General features: G+C 47.1%; 1 protein-coding gene across 1 annotated transcript; it reads right to left on the reverse strand.

Moving 5' to 3' along the window:
* Positions 1 to 8,458: 8,458 nt before the first annotated feature.
* Positions 8,459 to 11,699, reverse strand: LOC112466364 (golgin subfamily A member 6-like protein 22). The gene is made up of 3 exons (XM_025034428.1): positions 11,325 to 11,699; positions 9,942 to 11,270; positions 8,459 to 8,893 (listed from the first exon to the last, which is right to left on the reverse strand). Exons 1-3 carry the CDS (start codon positions 11,697 to 11,699, stop codon positions 8,459 to 8,461), a joined length of 2,139 nt encoding a protein of 712 aa, XP_024890196.1.
* Positions 11,700 to 17,296: the final 5,597 nt, after the last annotated feature.

Here is a 17,296-nt window from a genome sequence, read left to right on the forward strand (position 1 = left end):
CGTGAGCCGTCCTCGGGCGCGCAATCCGCGCCTTGTGACGGCGGCGGAGCGCTGCCACGCCGCGGCGAAACCGCAACGTCACAACACCCCACCCCAAGAGAGAGCATATCGGGCGCGATTGCCTCGACTTAGCCACTTGCCCATCCGGGCTCGTTACTAGGACGCTCACGCGACCGAGATCTCCAGTGAAGGGCTTCCAGTACTTGGACGGACACAACGTATAACACAAAAAAAAAATCATACGATTGAAATAACAATACGATCAACTTTCGGCCCTCTTCCCACTTGCCGTAAGAACCTCGAAATTAAACTCGAAATGCCTTATTTGCCCTGTTTCCGTTTCGCTTAACGATTTGACACAAGTCGGACTTTTTACTATGGCCTACGATGGCTATGTGCCTCTCGCTTGTTGACGACTGCCTACCGAACACTAACGCAACGCAAAAACGTGAAATACATCATCGCAACGCGAAGACGTTAAACGCTAACGCAACAACGTGAACATTAGCGCAACGCGAAAACGAAACCTAACGCGAAATACCTAACGCTAACGAGACCTAACGTCAACGAAGGTAGAGAGAGGGGGGGGTAGCCCCCGTTTATTCCCGTGGGAGGTAGCCCCCTTTTAGCCAAGTACGCTAGCTAGACGTACAAGGCAGATTTGTGCTAGCACAACACCAACGCGAAAGTGGCGTCGACCGCAGAACGAGAGCGCAACACTAAATCCTATCGTGGCTTTTATTCGTATCGTCGGGCTTGCGCGGCAATGCTAACTATCGAACACGATTAACGGCAGGGTTTCTCGCAATTTAAGAGTTAACGAACGGAGGTTTCGGGGTGGGTTCCAGGGTAAGATCTTACTCTAAACGTGGTGGTTAGTAATTTATTGGGTGTCTATGGGAGGAAACGTAACATAACTTCAACATAACATTAAAGGGAAAGCAAGCAACGAAAAGAAACCTAAATAAGTAGGAGTGGTTACTCGCGATAAGGCTTTAAATCCTTAATATGGACTTTTCCGATTACGTTACCGAGGGGATCGGCGAGTTCGTAGACTACCGGCGACAGAATTTTATGAACGACAAACGGACCGTGATATTTCGTGGCTAATTTTGCAGAGATATGCTGCGTGGCGGACGACAAAATGTGTTGCCGTTTCAGAACAAGATCGCCTACGGCGAACTGTCGATCCCGCCGTCGTAAGTTGTAATACCGCGTTTGCTTGGCCCGCGCGGCCTCGAGATTCTCTACAATCCACCCGCGCAACTGTCGGATGTTTTCCATCCTCTCTCTCCAATTGGCGGGATCGGCGTCTTCGATCTCGACATCTTCTCGTCCGCGCAAACTAACAGGTTGAGGTTCCCTCCCGAAGTTAAGAAATGCCGGGGTCGCTTGGAGCGACGTATGGTGCGCGGAGTTATAAGCGAAACTGAATTCGTTGATGTGTCGGTCCCATTCTCGATGATCCCGGTCTAGAAACGCAGTAATCATAGTCTTTAGCACGCGATTCACCCGCTCGACCGGATTGGCTTGCGGGTGGTATGGCGGCACCGTCGAGTGCTTAATGCCGTATTGTTCCGCGAGTGCCCGTAAGTCGCGATTGACAAATTCCGTACCGTTATCAGTCAACAATACGCGAGGTGCTCCCCACCGAAATATAACGAGATCTTCGATCGCCTCTCGGATCGCTTTACCTGTCGCCTTACGAAGCGGACGACACTCAACCCATTTAGTGAAGAGGTCTTGTATTACGAGAAGATACGCGTGACCAGATCTGCTCGGCGGAAGCGGCCCCATTATATCCGCGGCAACTACCGTCCACGGGGCTTCAATGACACGTTGTCCCATTAATCCCGCGGGGACGTCCTGCTCTACTTTGGTTCGCTGGCATGGGTCGCACCGACGTACATATCTAGCAATATCGCGAAACATCTGTGGCCAGTAGTACCGCGTCGCGACACGGCGGTAGGTTTTTGCAACGCCGAAGTGTCCGGCCTGAGGCGGATCGTGATTATCGCGAATTATCTCCTCCCGCGAGTCCTTAGGTACGACACGTTTCCACTGGTCGAGATCGTCTACCAGTTCGCCTACTATCGGGTGAGGTCTGCGGAAATATAACTGTCCTCCCTCGATTTTCCACCCGGGGAATCGGCGTGGGTGCTCGGTAACATCGTCAAATCGTTTCGCGTACCACTCATCTTCGATCGCGACCGCTGCGCACAAATCGTTTTCTTTCTCGTAAATTCGCGAGAGCGCGTCGGGTACGTGGTGCAACGCCCCTTTCCTATGCTCGATCCAATAATCGTACTCAAGTAACTCGAGGGCCCACCGCGCTAACCGGCCGGTCGGATTCTTAAGATTGTGCAGCCAACGGAGGCTGCTGTGATCCGTTATTACAGTAAAGTTGTATCCTTCCAAATATGGCCGGAATTTCTTAATGGCCCATATCACGGCGAGACACTCTTGCTCGGTCGTTGAATACTTGCGCTCCGCTTCCGATAGCGACCTACTCGCGAACGCGACCACATGTTCGTTCCCATCTATTTGTTGCGTCAACACCGCGCCCAATCCCACGGAACTTGCGTCGGTCTGCAACGAAAACGGCACGCGGAAGTCTGGGCACGACAAAGTAGGAGGAGAGGCTAAACGAGCTTTTACGTTTTCAAACGCGACGGTTTGTTCTTCGCCCCATTCCCACGGCTGGTTCTTCTTGAGAAGACGCGTCAAGGGTTCTAAGAGCGTCGCGCACTGCGGTATGAAGCGGCGATACCACGACGCCATCCCTATGAAACGCCGTAACTGTCGGAGGTTACGCGGCACCGGATATTCCCGAATTGCGACCGTTTTATCCGGATCGACTTTTAAACCGTCTCGATTCACGAGAAACCCTAAATATTTCACCTGAGATCGGCAGAAGTGGCTCTTTTCGGGATTAATTGTAAGACCGGCTTCTCGAATTTTCATAAATACGCGCTCTAACCAGATCAAATGTTCCTCAAAAGTCTCAGTCGCGATCACTATATCGTCGAGATAGGCAAACGCATAAGGATCCATCTCGGGCCCGATCAAATGATCGAGTAACCGTTGGAAAGTCGCGGGCGCTCCCGTCAACCCGAACGGCATTCTCTTAAAATGAAATAAGCCTTTCCCCGGAACCGCAAAGGCCGTTATCTCCCGGCTCTTCCTTTCGAGCGGGATTTGAAAATACGCCTGGCTCAGGTCGATGGTGGAAATGTACCGAGCCTTTCGTAACTTATCGAGAATCGCGTTCATATACGGTAACGGGTACGCGTCCTTCTTCGAAACGTTATTAACGAGGCGAAAATCTAAGCAAAACCGATATGTCCCGTTGGGCTTCTTAATCATAACTATCGGGGTCGACCATTCGCTTTGAGAAGGTTCGATAATACCGGCTTTTAGTAACCTATCGACCTCTTCGTATATCGCCTCCCGAATTTTTGGCGAGACCGGATAACATCGTTGTTTAATCGGAGGATGATCTCCGACTTCGATACGGTGTTCCGTTAACGTGGTGGCCCCGAGTTTTTCCGGAACGCCCGTTAATTGTGACTCTAAAAATTCGCGCAAACGTTACTCTTGATCCGGCGTTAATTCACTTAGACCACAGCAGACGAGAGGCGACGCTTCGGGTTTCCGCGCCTTTTCCCCTTTTTCCGCCGAATCCGCCGCGATATCTGTACTGTCTCCTTCCGACAGGACGACACGAACGCTCGCGAGAGAACTCGAGGAACCCTTCTCGAAAGGATACTGTCGTGAGGAATCCTCTACGAAATGCCATGTTCCGTTCGCGAAATTAACGCTAATTCCGAAAGCTTGTAAGAGATCTAATCCTAAAATACACGGCAACGCTAAAGTTGGCAACGAGTGGATTACCATTTGCCGGGTTTTATCGTCCACGCTAACTGGGACAGTTACCTCCCCCCTGACTCTCGCTGTTTGATTCGTCGCGGTCGCCACCCGTCTCCCGCCGGTCGGACGGAACGAGAAACCTAATTGCTTAATTAGCGCCGTTATTTCCGGACCAATGTAAGTGCGACTAGAGCCCGAGTCAACCAACGCGCCTATCTCATATCCCGCGATACGAACGCGGAGGAATTTCAGAGAGGCCGAGGCCCCCTTTATATTAAACGCGCTGTATGCGGCCTCGCGGCGATCCACGGCCGAATCGTTCGGGGCGGAGAGGGTAGGAGTCGGGACGCCCCTCTTACGCGACTCCTCTATGCGTTTCCCGAGCACGCGGGACACGTACGGACGGTAACTTCGGCTTTACCGCACCGATAGCAATGTCTTTTCGGCGGGGCTTTGCAATCGCGCGAGAAATGCCCCGTCCCCTCGCAATTCCAGCACGTCGCGGTACGTGCAGCGGCCGGAGGGGTGGTCGACACGTCGGTCGCGGAAGCGGCGGTCACTGCGGGAGCGCTCGCCTTGGGCCCGCCCGCCGGTGCTTTTTTCCCGTTCGCGGCGCCTGCCCCGGTCCCGGTCGAATTTGCGGTAGAAGTACCAAGCGCGGCCACGGTATCGCGAGAATTTCCGCCGGAACGGCGATTCGCGCCCTTAGCTACCCGATATGCGAGGTCCGGAAATAAGGATTGCTCCGGCGGGGGAGGTGCCCGATAAGTTTGCGCGGCACGGCAGCTAGTCTCGGCTCGCGTGGCCCACCGCTCGAGCGCCTTCATATTAGTTACCGCGTCCCGAGGAATCAAAGTCTGTAATCGGGGTAGAAGGTGTCGGTGCGCGTAGCCGACCTTCTCTTCTTCGCGCCACGGCGGCGATAGCCGATCGTATAGCGAGCTGAGGCACGTCAAAAAGTCCGCGACGGGTTCTGTCTCCCCCTGCGTGCGCCGCATTATCTCGTCGCGAAGCGCGAATTGGAAGTCGGGGTCCCCGAAGCGCGTACGCCATTCCTCCCTAAACGTGGCCCAGGTAGTCAGGCTATCCCTGATCCCGCGGAACCAATGCAGCGCGATACCCGATAAGAAGAACGGCAGGCATCGTAAAATGTCTGCATCTGAGACGGGAATTAATTCGCGGCCCTCCTCCACGCGCAACAAAAACGTTTCCGCATCTTCGCTGCGCGCGCCCGAGAATTTCAAATTCCATTTACGCATCGTGTTATAGGCGTCGGCAGCGGAATTATGGCCCGAGTCCCGAAGGGTCCCATTTAAGCTGTCGTGGTCCGGCGGGGAGCCGGAGAGGCGCGCGATCCTATCCGCAGACGGACTATCCGGGTGCGTATTCCCCGCGGGAACCTGTAGGCATTCTGTATCTACCGGGTGGCTTATCGCGGAGGCGCCTTCCGAGTCTCCGCCGCGACGTAACAAACGCAGTAACCGGAGGGCCAATTCAGTGTCGGTCCCTTCCGCGGATAACCCTCGTCGAGTTAACTCGCCCATCCTCTGTTCACGGTTCGCGAGGAGGATCCACTCGTCGCTAAGTTCGACAGAATCCATCGTAACGCGATGATACTATTCACGGTTACTCTAATCTCGAATTTCTATAACGCGAAAAACACGAACGTTAACGCGTTCCCGAAAAGGCCACAAAATCGTTCAGTCAAACCGTTCGCGAAGTCAACAACATTCCTCGCTTTTCAATCGTAGCGAGCCTAGCTAAGGATAATACACGCGAATAATAATATACGCGAGCACTAACACACGCAAACAATAGTACACGCGAGCAAACACACACGAAGGAATGCGAAGACAACACGCTATAGCGGTGAAGTTTTCTGCCGGTACGGCCGGTTCGACGTAAACACCGAATTCCGATACTATCTCGCTCCGACTTTCACCACCTTCCGACGCTATACGCGACTTCGAATAATATCGCGACCTTACAATTTGACCCACCCGAAATAATTCACCGCGATCGAAACGAATAATTAAGTCCTGAAAGAAAAGGTTAGACAAAATGTGCGAAACATACAGTAGATGAGAAACACAAAAATATAGTACACATCATACCGCAGAAAACAAGATAATACAAAAAGATATCGCATAGTAGACTTAATATCGCATAGAAATAAAAATAAAACAAAATCGAAAAAAAGGTAGGATAAAAAATTTTCTTTATTTCAGCAAAAAAAAATTAAATCTGAAAAGAAAAAAAAATTAATTAATCTGCCGTCACCCGCGCGAAATTGTTATCGCGCTAATTCAAGCCCTTATTATGCTTTTCAGCGATCTTTCGGCTGCCCCACGTTGGGCGCCAAATTTTGTCACGACTTTTTACCCGTTCGGGCGCAAAGCCGGATCAAAAGGGAGTTGCGGGAGAGTAGGATGTCAGGCCTCTCCGACGGATCTCTCGCACGAACCGAATTTCTAACGCGAACGTGAGTGTTGGGCGCCAGACGCGGTATCCCGCGTCCACTAACGCGAAATTTATCACAAATTATCGAAACGTTTATCGTAATTAAACGGCGTGCGAGAAATCGACCAGCTCGGCGTATTACTCAGGGACGAAGGTGATATAGGGCAGCGCGAATTGTGACGGGCGACACAAAAATTACGAACTCAAACAATTAATAACAAAAGAGATTAACATTTATTGCCAAGAAAAAAAACAATTAGCTCACGAGATTGCTCTAATAAATTAAAGAACCGTTGATTCACCTTTCACAAAAGCGAAATCATATAGACGTGAATAATCGTGAGCGTGAAAGAATAAATAAAAAAATCGTTACAACCAGGAAAATAATAACTCCGAAAACAAGTCAAATTTTCACGCGATCTCAGACGCCAAGTTTACTCCAGCAAGTACGCAGGATCGCGATTGTTCAGAATGCTGTCGCCAGGAGAGAGTATCCCCGAAATACGAGGCGCAATATAACACAACGACGGGCCAATTATCAAGCCCGAACGCGACAGATAACGCGAAATATTTAGGTTTTATCGCGCCGAGGAAATCATCAGCGCGAGAAGAATATCGTACTCAATCTAACGAATTTTTACGGGACATACGCCCTACGCAAAAGAGTACTTAATTCAACGCGAAAGAAAGAGCATTCTCCGAGGAGAATAGCGCTAAACCAGCGCGAGACTACACAACGCAATAATGTCTTGACGGACTGGCAGACTAACGCGAAATAAACTAAATCTAACGCAAGAGATGACGAACTTACATACTAACGCCATGTACAACTAAATCTACGCAGGGGAAAATATCTACACGAGGAAAACGCGAATTTGACCGCGAGCACACGAGATTACGGAAACGGCGTAACGCAAAAGAATCATTCTCGACGAAGAAACTACGATCACGAGAGTCGCGCCTGACGCACCGCCGGGTAATACGCGATCGCAACCACAGATACCGTAAGAATGTTCGCGAATTACCGAATCGAGATATCTATCGCGATCTCCAGGACTTTCACGCGATGAGTACTATTCACCGGCCACGAGACCATTCCAAAGCCCTTCGCTCTCGCTCTCGATCGCAGATGCAAAATTACGAGATCTCAATTACGCGAGTACTTTAGGCGAGAGCGTGGCCCGGAGGGCGGTGTCGTGGCTTACATAACTACCGTCTATTGCGAGGCAACCTCACCGGTAAGATACTCCCTCGGTCGGGGTTGTCCTCTCCGCCGTCACCAAGAACCGTCGCGAGAGAATCAGGCACCAGGTGCGCAGCAAGAGTCGGTCGAGAAGCGCTCAAGAAAGCCGTGCGTGTCGTCCCGAGGGTGGCTCAAGAATGATCGCGGAAGTGCGCTCGATAGAGGCGTCGATCTAACGCCCCTAGCGGGACATGCGCGACCCTTCCGCGCGATAAGCGGACCAATTGGCGATGAGCTTGCAAGCTCGCGAGGGAGCCGCTCGCAGGGTTATCGACCGTGGATTCGGCGGGGCGTTCGAACGTGCCCTTCGCGCTCGCGGGGACCTTCCAGGTTTCCCCGTTGTAGTAGGCAAGACGATGACTCCCGCGGGGTCCTCTGGCTCGACTCGGGGGCGGTGGCCATCCACCCCCAGAGTCCGTCTGGCCTCGGAGGACTGCAGACAGGCCCGGCGCCGGGCCCCTGCGATGCACAGGTTCGCCTGCCGTTGCTGGCGCGCAGCGCGCGCGTCTCACGTCGTCCCTCGCTTAGTAGCGGTCCCCGTAACTCGGGCTCCTCGCCCTCGACATCTCGCTTTCGGTCCTTGTGATTCCGTTTATCATCCGGCTCTCCTGGTACTCCTCGTCATCTTCAGTGTGGCGTTGGAACTCCAACTCGACGGGGTGAGGCGCCACGCAATATCGCAAGAGAAAAAAAAAACAATAATGAATATTTGAATCGCAACTTTAATACGCCCCTGGAGATCGAAGGTTGATTCGTGAGCCGTCCTCGGGCGCGCAATCCGCGCCTTGTGACGGCGGCGGAGCGCTGCCACGCCGCGGCGAAACCGCAACGTCACACCGCATATGCCAGAATATACACCCTCTTACCTCCTAACATTATACCTCCTCATTTGGCTCTGCCCACTTCCTGTTCCATATCCGCCAATAGCACATTGAACAACAGCGAGCTCAATGGGCACCCCTGCCTTACACCCCTTCCCGTCCAGAACTTTTCTCCCAATTCGTCTCCTACCCTTACTCTGCTTCTCGTCTCCCTTAGTATCTCCTCCGTTTTCCTCACCAGCCCTTCCCTTATTTCCCTTTCTCTTATTGACTTTATCAGTACTCCTCTATCCACCAAGTCAAGCGACGCCTTCAGGTCCACAAAACACGCTATCAGTTTTCCCCCCTTCTTTTCTAACCTTCTGTTCACCAAGTAATTCAACACAAATATATTGTCTATAGTTCCCATCCCCCTTCTGAAACCTGTCTGATTTTGTGGCACTATTCTTTTTCCTTCTATCTCCTCTCTCAACTTCTCCGCCAAAATCGCCGTATACACCTTATATAAAGACGACATTATTGTCACCCCTTTATACTCCTCCGCCCTTTTTCCTTCCCCTTTCTTTACGATAAGCGCGATTATTCCCTCCTTTCAGTTTTCTGGCCATCCTCCCCTCTTCCATATTCTGTTGATATATTTCCATGCCCAATTCTCCAACTCCTTCTCCCCTTGCTTCCACACCTCACCTGGAATCCCATCCCTTCCCATTGCCTTTCCATCTTTTAACTTCCTTATCACACTCCTCATTTCTTCCAGGCTTATCTCCTCTTTCTCGTCTCCTTCCTTTTCCTCCCTTCCACCTTCCTTCCCCACCCTTACCCTCCCCTCTACTCCTCCCAACAACTTCATAAAGTGTTCTTTCCATTCTTCTTCTTCTAATCCTTCCTCAATTCCCTTCTTTTTCTTTCTCTTCTTGTTTACTATCTCCCATACCTTCGCCTCCCTCCTTGCTCTCTCTACTTTTCTCTCCCATCTCTGGTTCTCTTTTTCCTTCTTCCTCTTACACAGCGCCTTAAACTTCTTCCTCTTTTTCTTGTATGTGCTGCCTTCTCCTCTTTTCTTCCTCCATTCCCTTAATTTTCTCCTTGCCTCTTCGCTTCTCTACACTCTTTATCCCACCATCCTACCTTCTTCTTCTTGGTTCCCTCCATCTTCTCCTCTACCCCTTTTATTGCCTCTGTTATTTTTATTTCCATTTCTTCCCATTCCTTATTCAACTCTTCCCCCTTTACTTCCACCTCTCCTATTTTTTCTGTAAACCTCTTTACTCCTTCATCGTTCCATACCCCCTGCCTCTTTTTTTCCGCCCTCTTCTTCTACCTTCCTCCTCGTTCTCCCTTCTTAGAACAATTTCCACAGGGTGATGGTTTGAGTCCACTCTATCCCTCACCATCAAACTCTCTATCTTCTCTCTTACTTCTTTTTCTCTTATTACATAGTCAATCACCATCTCTCCTCTTCCTCCCGTAAAGGTAAATTCCCCCTCCTCGTCTCCTCTCACATTTCCATTGAATATCTCTCATCCTCTCTCTTCTAAACTATTTACCAGCAACCTCCTCTCTTTGTCTATCTTCTTATCTTTCGATCTTCTTTCCCCTGCCGACCATCCTCCTCCTTCCTCTTCCTCTATACTCCCACCTTCTCGCCCAGTCCTCGCATTGAAATCTCTCCCTATTATCGTAAATCTTCTTTTCTCTTTTCTTTCCATTATGTGTCCCAGCTCCTGTAAGCTCTCCTCTATCTCCTCTTTTTTTGCATATACCCTTATAATACTCCATCTCTCTCCACCTATCCTAACCTTTCCCGCTATCAAGCCCTCCCTATCAGTTTCAATCTCCGTCCCCTTCTCTTTAAACCCTTTTCTTATTCCCATTATTATCCCTCCTATTGCTCTCTCTTTTTTATTCTTTCTTTTCGCCATTTGCACTCCCCATTTGTACCCTCTTGGCAACCTTCCCCTTATTCTCTCCCAGCCCTTTTCTCCTATCCAGGTCTCTACCATGACTAATACATCCTTTTTCTTCAACGCTTCCCAAAAGTCCTTGTCTTTATTTTTCAAACCAGCTACACTCCAGAATACCACCCTCCAAAACTTACTTTTCCCCTCCTCTTCTCCTTTGCCTTCCATATTGCCACTCTTTAATTCCTCCCCTCTCCCCTCTTCTTCCCCCGTCACCATTCTCAATCCTCCCCCTTCTACCTTACCTCCCTCCTCCTTCTCTCCTCCACTCTCCTTTCTTATCATTCCCCTTTCATCCTTTAACACCTCCTCTTCCATATCCCAGCTCCACCATACATTTTCCAACCTTATTCTGCCCGCTTTAATCCACGCCCTCTTTCCCTCTCTTTCTTCTCTTCTCGCTAACTCTCTCAGTATCCAGTTCGTCCTTCTTTCCTCCCACGTCAAATCCTCCATGATTCTCTCCTTTCTCCCCACCAAGCTCCTCTTTTTTTCCATCACCTCCCATTTTTGTTCATTTTCCAATTTCAACAACACCATTTCTCTTCCTTTTTTCACATTCCCCCTTATTCTCTTCACCTCTATTGCCTTCACCTTGGCTCCTATTCCCTCCAACTTCTCCGCTTCTTGTCTCCTCCCTCCTTCCTTCACTTCTAAACCCCTTATCACTATGTTTCTTCTTCTCTCCTCCTTCTCCTTTCTTTCCAGCCTTCTTTCCAACTCTTTCATTCTCTCCCTCATCTTGTTTCCGTTTCCTATCTCCCCCTTTTCCTTTCCCTTTCTTTCTCTTATTTTCTCCTCCACTCTTTTTATCCTTTCCTCCACTTTCTCCTCAAGCTTTTTTACTTTTTCTTCTAGCGCTTCTCTCTGCTTCCTCCATATTGCCTCACTTCTCCTCAATTCTTCCTTCAAACCCTTAATTTCGTTTTTTATATCGTTCTATATTTCCTCTTTATCTTTTTTCCTTACCTCTTGTTTCTCCATTTTCCTTAATATCTTTCTTAGCAGCTCTTCTGCCTCCATGTTTCCTCTGCCCTCTTCTCCATTTTTATTAATTATCTCCCTTATCTCTTTTTCACCTACTTTTGTTTCCGCTTTTTTTTTAGGCGACCTTGTTGTCATATTACTTCTCTTGAACACTATCTCTTTCTCTTCCCCCCCCCCGCTCTTATCTAGATCATCTCTCTTCCTTTTCCAAATCTCATCTAGGGTTCTAGAGTTCTCCTCTCGCGTTCCCATGCTCCCCGTACTCCCTCTTCTACCTCTATACTTTTCTTTTACTTTATCTATCCCTTTATCTATCACTTCTTTCATCTCTGTCCCGCTTTCCTTCTCATCGCTCATCCCTGCCTACTCTAAGTCTCAATTCTCCCTCTACCTATGCTCTACTCTGTGCCCTGCCACGCCAAGCACGTAGCTCCGTTCGCCCGCCGAATCGCCCCTCTACACCGTCTCTCGTTCTCGCCCTACCCCGCGCCACCGTACGCTTCTCTTCTCACCTGTCGCGTCGCCCCTCTACCTCAGCTATTGTTCGTGTTGTAACCTATGCCCGCGCCCTGTCACTTTTTCACTCTATACTTCCCTCTCACGCTCCTCCACCACTCTCCCCTTTTTCCTCCACACTCACTCACCTTTGCTCCTCCCTTCTCGCACACTCTCGCCTTCCTCAGCCTCCTGTGTCACTCCTTGTTCTTCACTTTCTATTCGCACACTCTCACACGCTGTCAACACAGTCTCACCGGAAACGGAAGTCTCCTTATTTTCCGATTATATGCATTTATCTTGTATTGGTGTTATGGAAAAAATATGTTTAGCTATTGTTGATGGAAAATATGCTTCTTCTGCAAAACTATCACCTACTTCAATAAAATCTCTTTCTGCCAAATTAGAGATTGCCAAGAAATTTTGTCCAAAAAAATTTGCTAGAAAGCCGATTAATGCAACAAAGCATCGTTTTTTCAAAGCTACAGAACATCGTCAAATTTTGCAGTATAGTGGTCCTGTTATTTTTTGCGGACTCATGAATGAAGCCATGTATTTGCACTTTTTATTGTTACAATCTGCGATGCGTATTTTAGTAGACGTCGTTTGTTGTAGGAATGCAGCAGCTATTAATAAAACAGAATTAATGTTAAAAATTTTTGTTCAAAGAGCTCCTGAACATTATGGTATAGAATTTCTTTTGTATTAGTCCATGGGTCTTCTACACTTAGCTAATGATGTAAGAAATTTTGGTCCTTTAGATTCGTTTTCAGCTTTCCCATATAAAAATAATATGAATTATTTCAGAAAAATTTGCAGAAAGCCAAATCAACATTTGCAGCAAATAGCAAATAGACGTTATGAGGAAAAAGGGTTACAGGAAAAATTCGTTATTTTAATTGAAGATTTCATTCAAGTTTCAGGTTTACATAAACATGGACTTGTACCTGCAATTTATTTTCATCACTATTTTCAATATCGGAAATTACTTTGTAAACAGTTTATTTTATCATTAAATGAAAGGGATGATACAATAATTCTCGAAAATTGTACTGTTTGCATTATTCAAAATATTATTGGTCATGATAATAAGTATTATCTTGTAGTGAAACGTTTTTATAAGATTGAAAATTTCTTTTCTACTCTAGTGCAATCTTCCAATGTAGGAATTTTTCATTGTTCCTTGCTTGCCGATGAATTAATAATTGTAGCGGCCGCGCGCGCGCCCCTACCAAGACAGCAACACATTCAGCTACGTCTTCTCGCGAGCGCTCAAACGCGCCGGTCAAATATATAAACAAATTCGACAGCAACATTCATTGCCCCGATCGATACTCTCACCGACGCCTCATTGGACAAGAGTTAGACGGGCATATAGTGGAGTGGCACCATCGCGACTCGTCGAAGAGTCGCATGGTATTTTTTGGGGACGCATCCTCCACATACCATCGCTACCTCCAATCATACACTCCTCTCCATCGCTATCATCCCTGATCGACATCGACACACGCATCCTCACAAAGTTCCACCCGCTTAAGTTATGACGTATGCCGTAATGTGTGAACTGGTGATGTTTGTTGTATATATGTGGGGCCTTGAAAAGGACCGTTTGTGTGTTAATGTGGCTCTGAAAAGGACCGTTTGGTTGTGCCCTAATGTTGGAGTGGGCGTTTGCCCCAGATGAGGCACGGCTCTGTCCGGGAGCGGTTGACGTGGCCACGGCGGTGATTCTAGTCGTATCAATTTCCACGCGACGGACAGGTGCTCCTGCGACTTTTTTTTTTACTTGGGAAAATCTTTAACTGCTGGGTTCCCGGGCCGAAGCCCGGTATGTGGCCCAGCAGCCCCCTCTGGTGGTGGAGGAGGAAGACCCCCTCGTCCTCCTGGGAGAAGAGTGTGGGATTCTACGGGAGCCGGGCAATAAACCCTGCACTCATCGCAGCCTACCCACTAAAACCCCAAGAGTATCCAAAGCTACGTCGTTAGGGGAGGTGCCTGGGAACAGTTATTATTGCATCCAGGACACCCCCCGGCGCTTGGCCCTAGTTGGGCCTCCTCCGCGAACCCCGCTTTTAAGAGGGTTCAAGACTCTGTGGAGTCACATTATTCTTTTGTGGCGGAGTGTGGACACCACCCACTCCGCCACACCTCCCGTTGTTGTGAAAGGTGAGTTTGACACCTGGATTCCCAGCCAGGTGCCGAACCTCCCCTCCTCCGGGCCTCACCCCGTCGAAGGGGGGAAGGTCTAGAGGTACTGGACTTTTCAAGCCGCATTGATTTGCAGCTTACTCCCTGAGATGGACAGGGAGAGTCAGAGAGATTGGCGTGATCCTCTGAGATATATATATCTCTAATTATGGCCGATTCGCCGCAGGTTGTTTTCGACGACGAACTCGTTCTGCCTCCTCCTTGGCGGACATGACACGACCACAATATGTCACGAATGCCCGCCATTTATCCTTGCTTCCGACGGCCGCCGCCACGACCGCCGGAAGTGAAAGGTCGTACCCTATCTCGCTTATCAGGACACGGCGGTGTTCCAGCCACGCCGGGCACTCTGCCAGGGTGTGTTCCGCCGTGTCCTCCTCCTCGTCGCAGTGGTGGCAACAATGGCCGGTCTTCTTCCCTATTTTGCCCAGGTACCGACCGAAACATCCATGTCCGGTCAGCACCTGGGCCACGTGAAAAGTAATTCCCAGTCCCCGACTGCCCAGCCATTCTGCTAGGCAGGGCTGGATGGCGTCGACGGTCCTTCTGCCGAATTTAGCAGCAGGCAGATGTTTGTCACGCCACTTCCTCACAAGGACTGCCTTCTCTTAGAGCCTAATGGCACGACGCGCCGATTCCTGGCCCCCCGGCCCGCAGCCCCGCTACGCGCCTATGAACTTCAGCACGTTGCAGGTCCGCGAGCTCCAACGGGGGAATCCTTGCCAGAAGCGTCGCCGCCGTGTGAGAGACCGTGCGATACACACGTGACACTCTTAATGCCACCGCGCGCTGAATGCGGCACAAATGTGCCTTAATCTTGACGCGCGCGGGGCCCCTCAACATAGGTGCCCAAACAGGTGCACCGTAGAGCGTCACGGCGTGCACAGTCTTGGCGTAAAGCCGGCGAGCACGTCCACTCGCCCCTCCTAGATGGGCATTATCCTGGCGAGATTGCTCGCTACGCCCAATGCCCTGGGAGCTAGACGAGCGAAGTGCTCGCCAAAGCTCCAAGAGCCATCCAGCCAGAGGCCCAGTACCTTCATGCTGGCCTCTACGGGGACTCGAGTTCCCTCCACAAGTATGTGAGTCCCAGGCGGCTTCCCCATTGAGCGGTCGTAAAAGAAGACCGCCTGGGTTTTTTGGGGAGCCACCTTGAGGCCCACTCTGTCCATCTCTGCCACCACTTTTGCCACCGCGAAGTTAGTTATAGCGTTTTCGATTGAAGCGGATTTGATCAACACGAGGTCGATTAAACTCGTTTCCATGTGAACATATGTTCAACCTGAAATGTGTTTGAATCTGGTTCAGGTTCTGGTTATAAAGCATTAAAAAGTGACGTCCCGTTTAACCACAACCACAAAAAATAAAAACTTGAGAAATTAAATAACATTATATAATATAATAAATTAAGTTTGATTTGCAATGAATATTTTTTCTGTGATATAAAATTAATAACTTTATTTATATCTTTAGGCATCATTTATGAATCGACAACGTTTGATACTAATTCTTACAGAGTTTATATTTTCTGAGGATAGTTCTGATAATGAAGATATGAAAATAATAGCAAAAGTAATAAACAGTATACTAAGAAAAATACCTCGCATACCAACATTTTTATAAGTAATTGAACTATATAATGATAAAGAAGTTAGTATGAACATAACCTTATACATACTTATTAAAAATAAAAAGTATATAGAAAATTTTTTACAAAAATATGTTTTGATTACAGTTTAAATCTCGTTTTCGTATTTCACGTGAAACGTGTGATTTTCTTGTTGATTTATTCGAACAAAATAAATATTATTCTTTGGAGAGCGAAAAAAAAGGAAGTTATAAATCAAAAACAGCTTTAGAACATATTCTGTGTTTTCTATGGTACATTCAAATATATCAATATATATTTAAAATTAAACAATTACAATTAAACAATTAAACAATTACAATTAAACAATTACAATATTTAAAATTAAACAATTACAATTAAACAATTAAACAATTACCTATATTATTTATTCATACCATGAATTAATGAGAAATAAGTGTAATATTTGTATAATTGCTTACATTAATTTTTATATATTTTTAGGTTTGCAGGTAACAAGTGTGTTATACGTAGTGTTGCAGATCTATTTGATATGAGTTTATCTACTACACATCTAATAATTATTAGAGTAATAAATTTTTTATGTGATATTGCACCATCAATAATTAAGTTTCCTCAAACGGCTGAAGAAAGAGAGACAAATGCCATACAATTATATTTCTAGATATGTCACATCCCTGGTATTGTTGGGTGCATTGATGGATCATATATATCTATCCGAACACCTAGTCATAAAATTAGATCTACATATGTTAATCGACATGATGAGACAGCTATAACATTGCAAGGAATATGTGATGCTCAAAATAGGTTTATAGATGTTTTTACTGGAATTTCCAGTAAAATACATGATGCTTGCGTTTATAGCATGTCATTTATTCGAGAGAAAGTGTGTCAAATGGGAGAAGATTATCACATAATTGGTGATGCTGCATCCCCACTGTCCACAAATTTAATAACACCATATAAAGATTATGGTACTCTAAATGAAACGGAGAGAACATTTAATTATTCATTTTGCAAAGCTAGGGTTAAAATTGAGAATACGTTTGGTATTTTAAAAGGTAGATTTCCCAATAAGAACAAGAAGGTATAATATACGTATATTTATGGTATTAACGTATAGTATAAACATGATATATTAAACGTATATGACTTGAGTATAATTTCCGTTTCTATGACCGTCTCATATACGTTTTCATATATCAATTTTTATTCGCGTATTAAACGTTATACATATACGAATTAAATTCGAATAATTATTCACCCGAAATAAAAAAAATTATTTATTTCGAAATTTTATTACTATTTTTTAACTAAATTTGTTTCTTAAGATGCAGTCCATGATTATAAATATTTTTTTGTATTTGAAAAACACACTTACCTTGGTGGGATTCGAACTCGGGACCTCTGCATCGTGAGCCAACTGCCTTACGTGGTAGACTACTTCTTAATTTGATGTAAACGTTATATATAGTCTACATATGTCATAACAGGATGTGGTATAAAATACGTTTATTATTTGTTAAAAATTGCCGCGGTAAAAGCATATAAATATAATATACGCTCAACCTTTTATTAACATATTTAAAAAGTATATCATACCTGGATATTAAATCCTATTCCTAAGACGTTATTTAAA

The sequence above is a fragment of the Temnothorax curvispinosus genome, unplaced genomic scaffold (genome assembly GCF_003070985.1).
Source record: "Temnothorax curvispinosus isolate PA1 unplaced genomic scaffold, ASM307098v1 QBEX01016091.1, whole genome shotgun sequence".
Classification (NCBI taxonomy): domain Eukaryota; kingdom Metazoa; phylum Arthropoda; class Insecta; order Hymenoptera; family Formicidae; genus Temnothorax; species Temnothorax curvispinosus.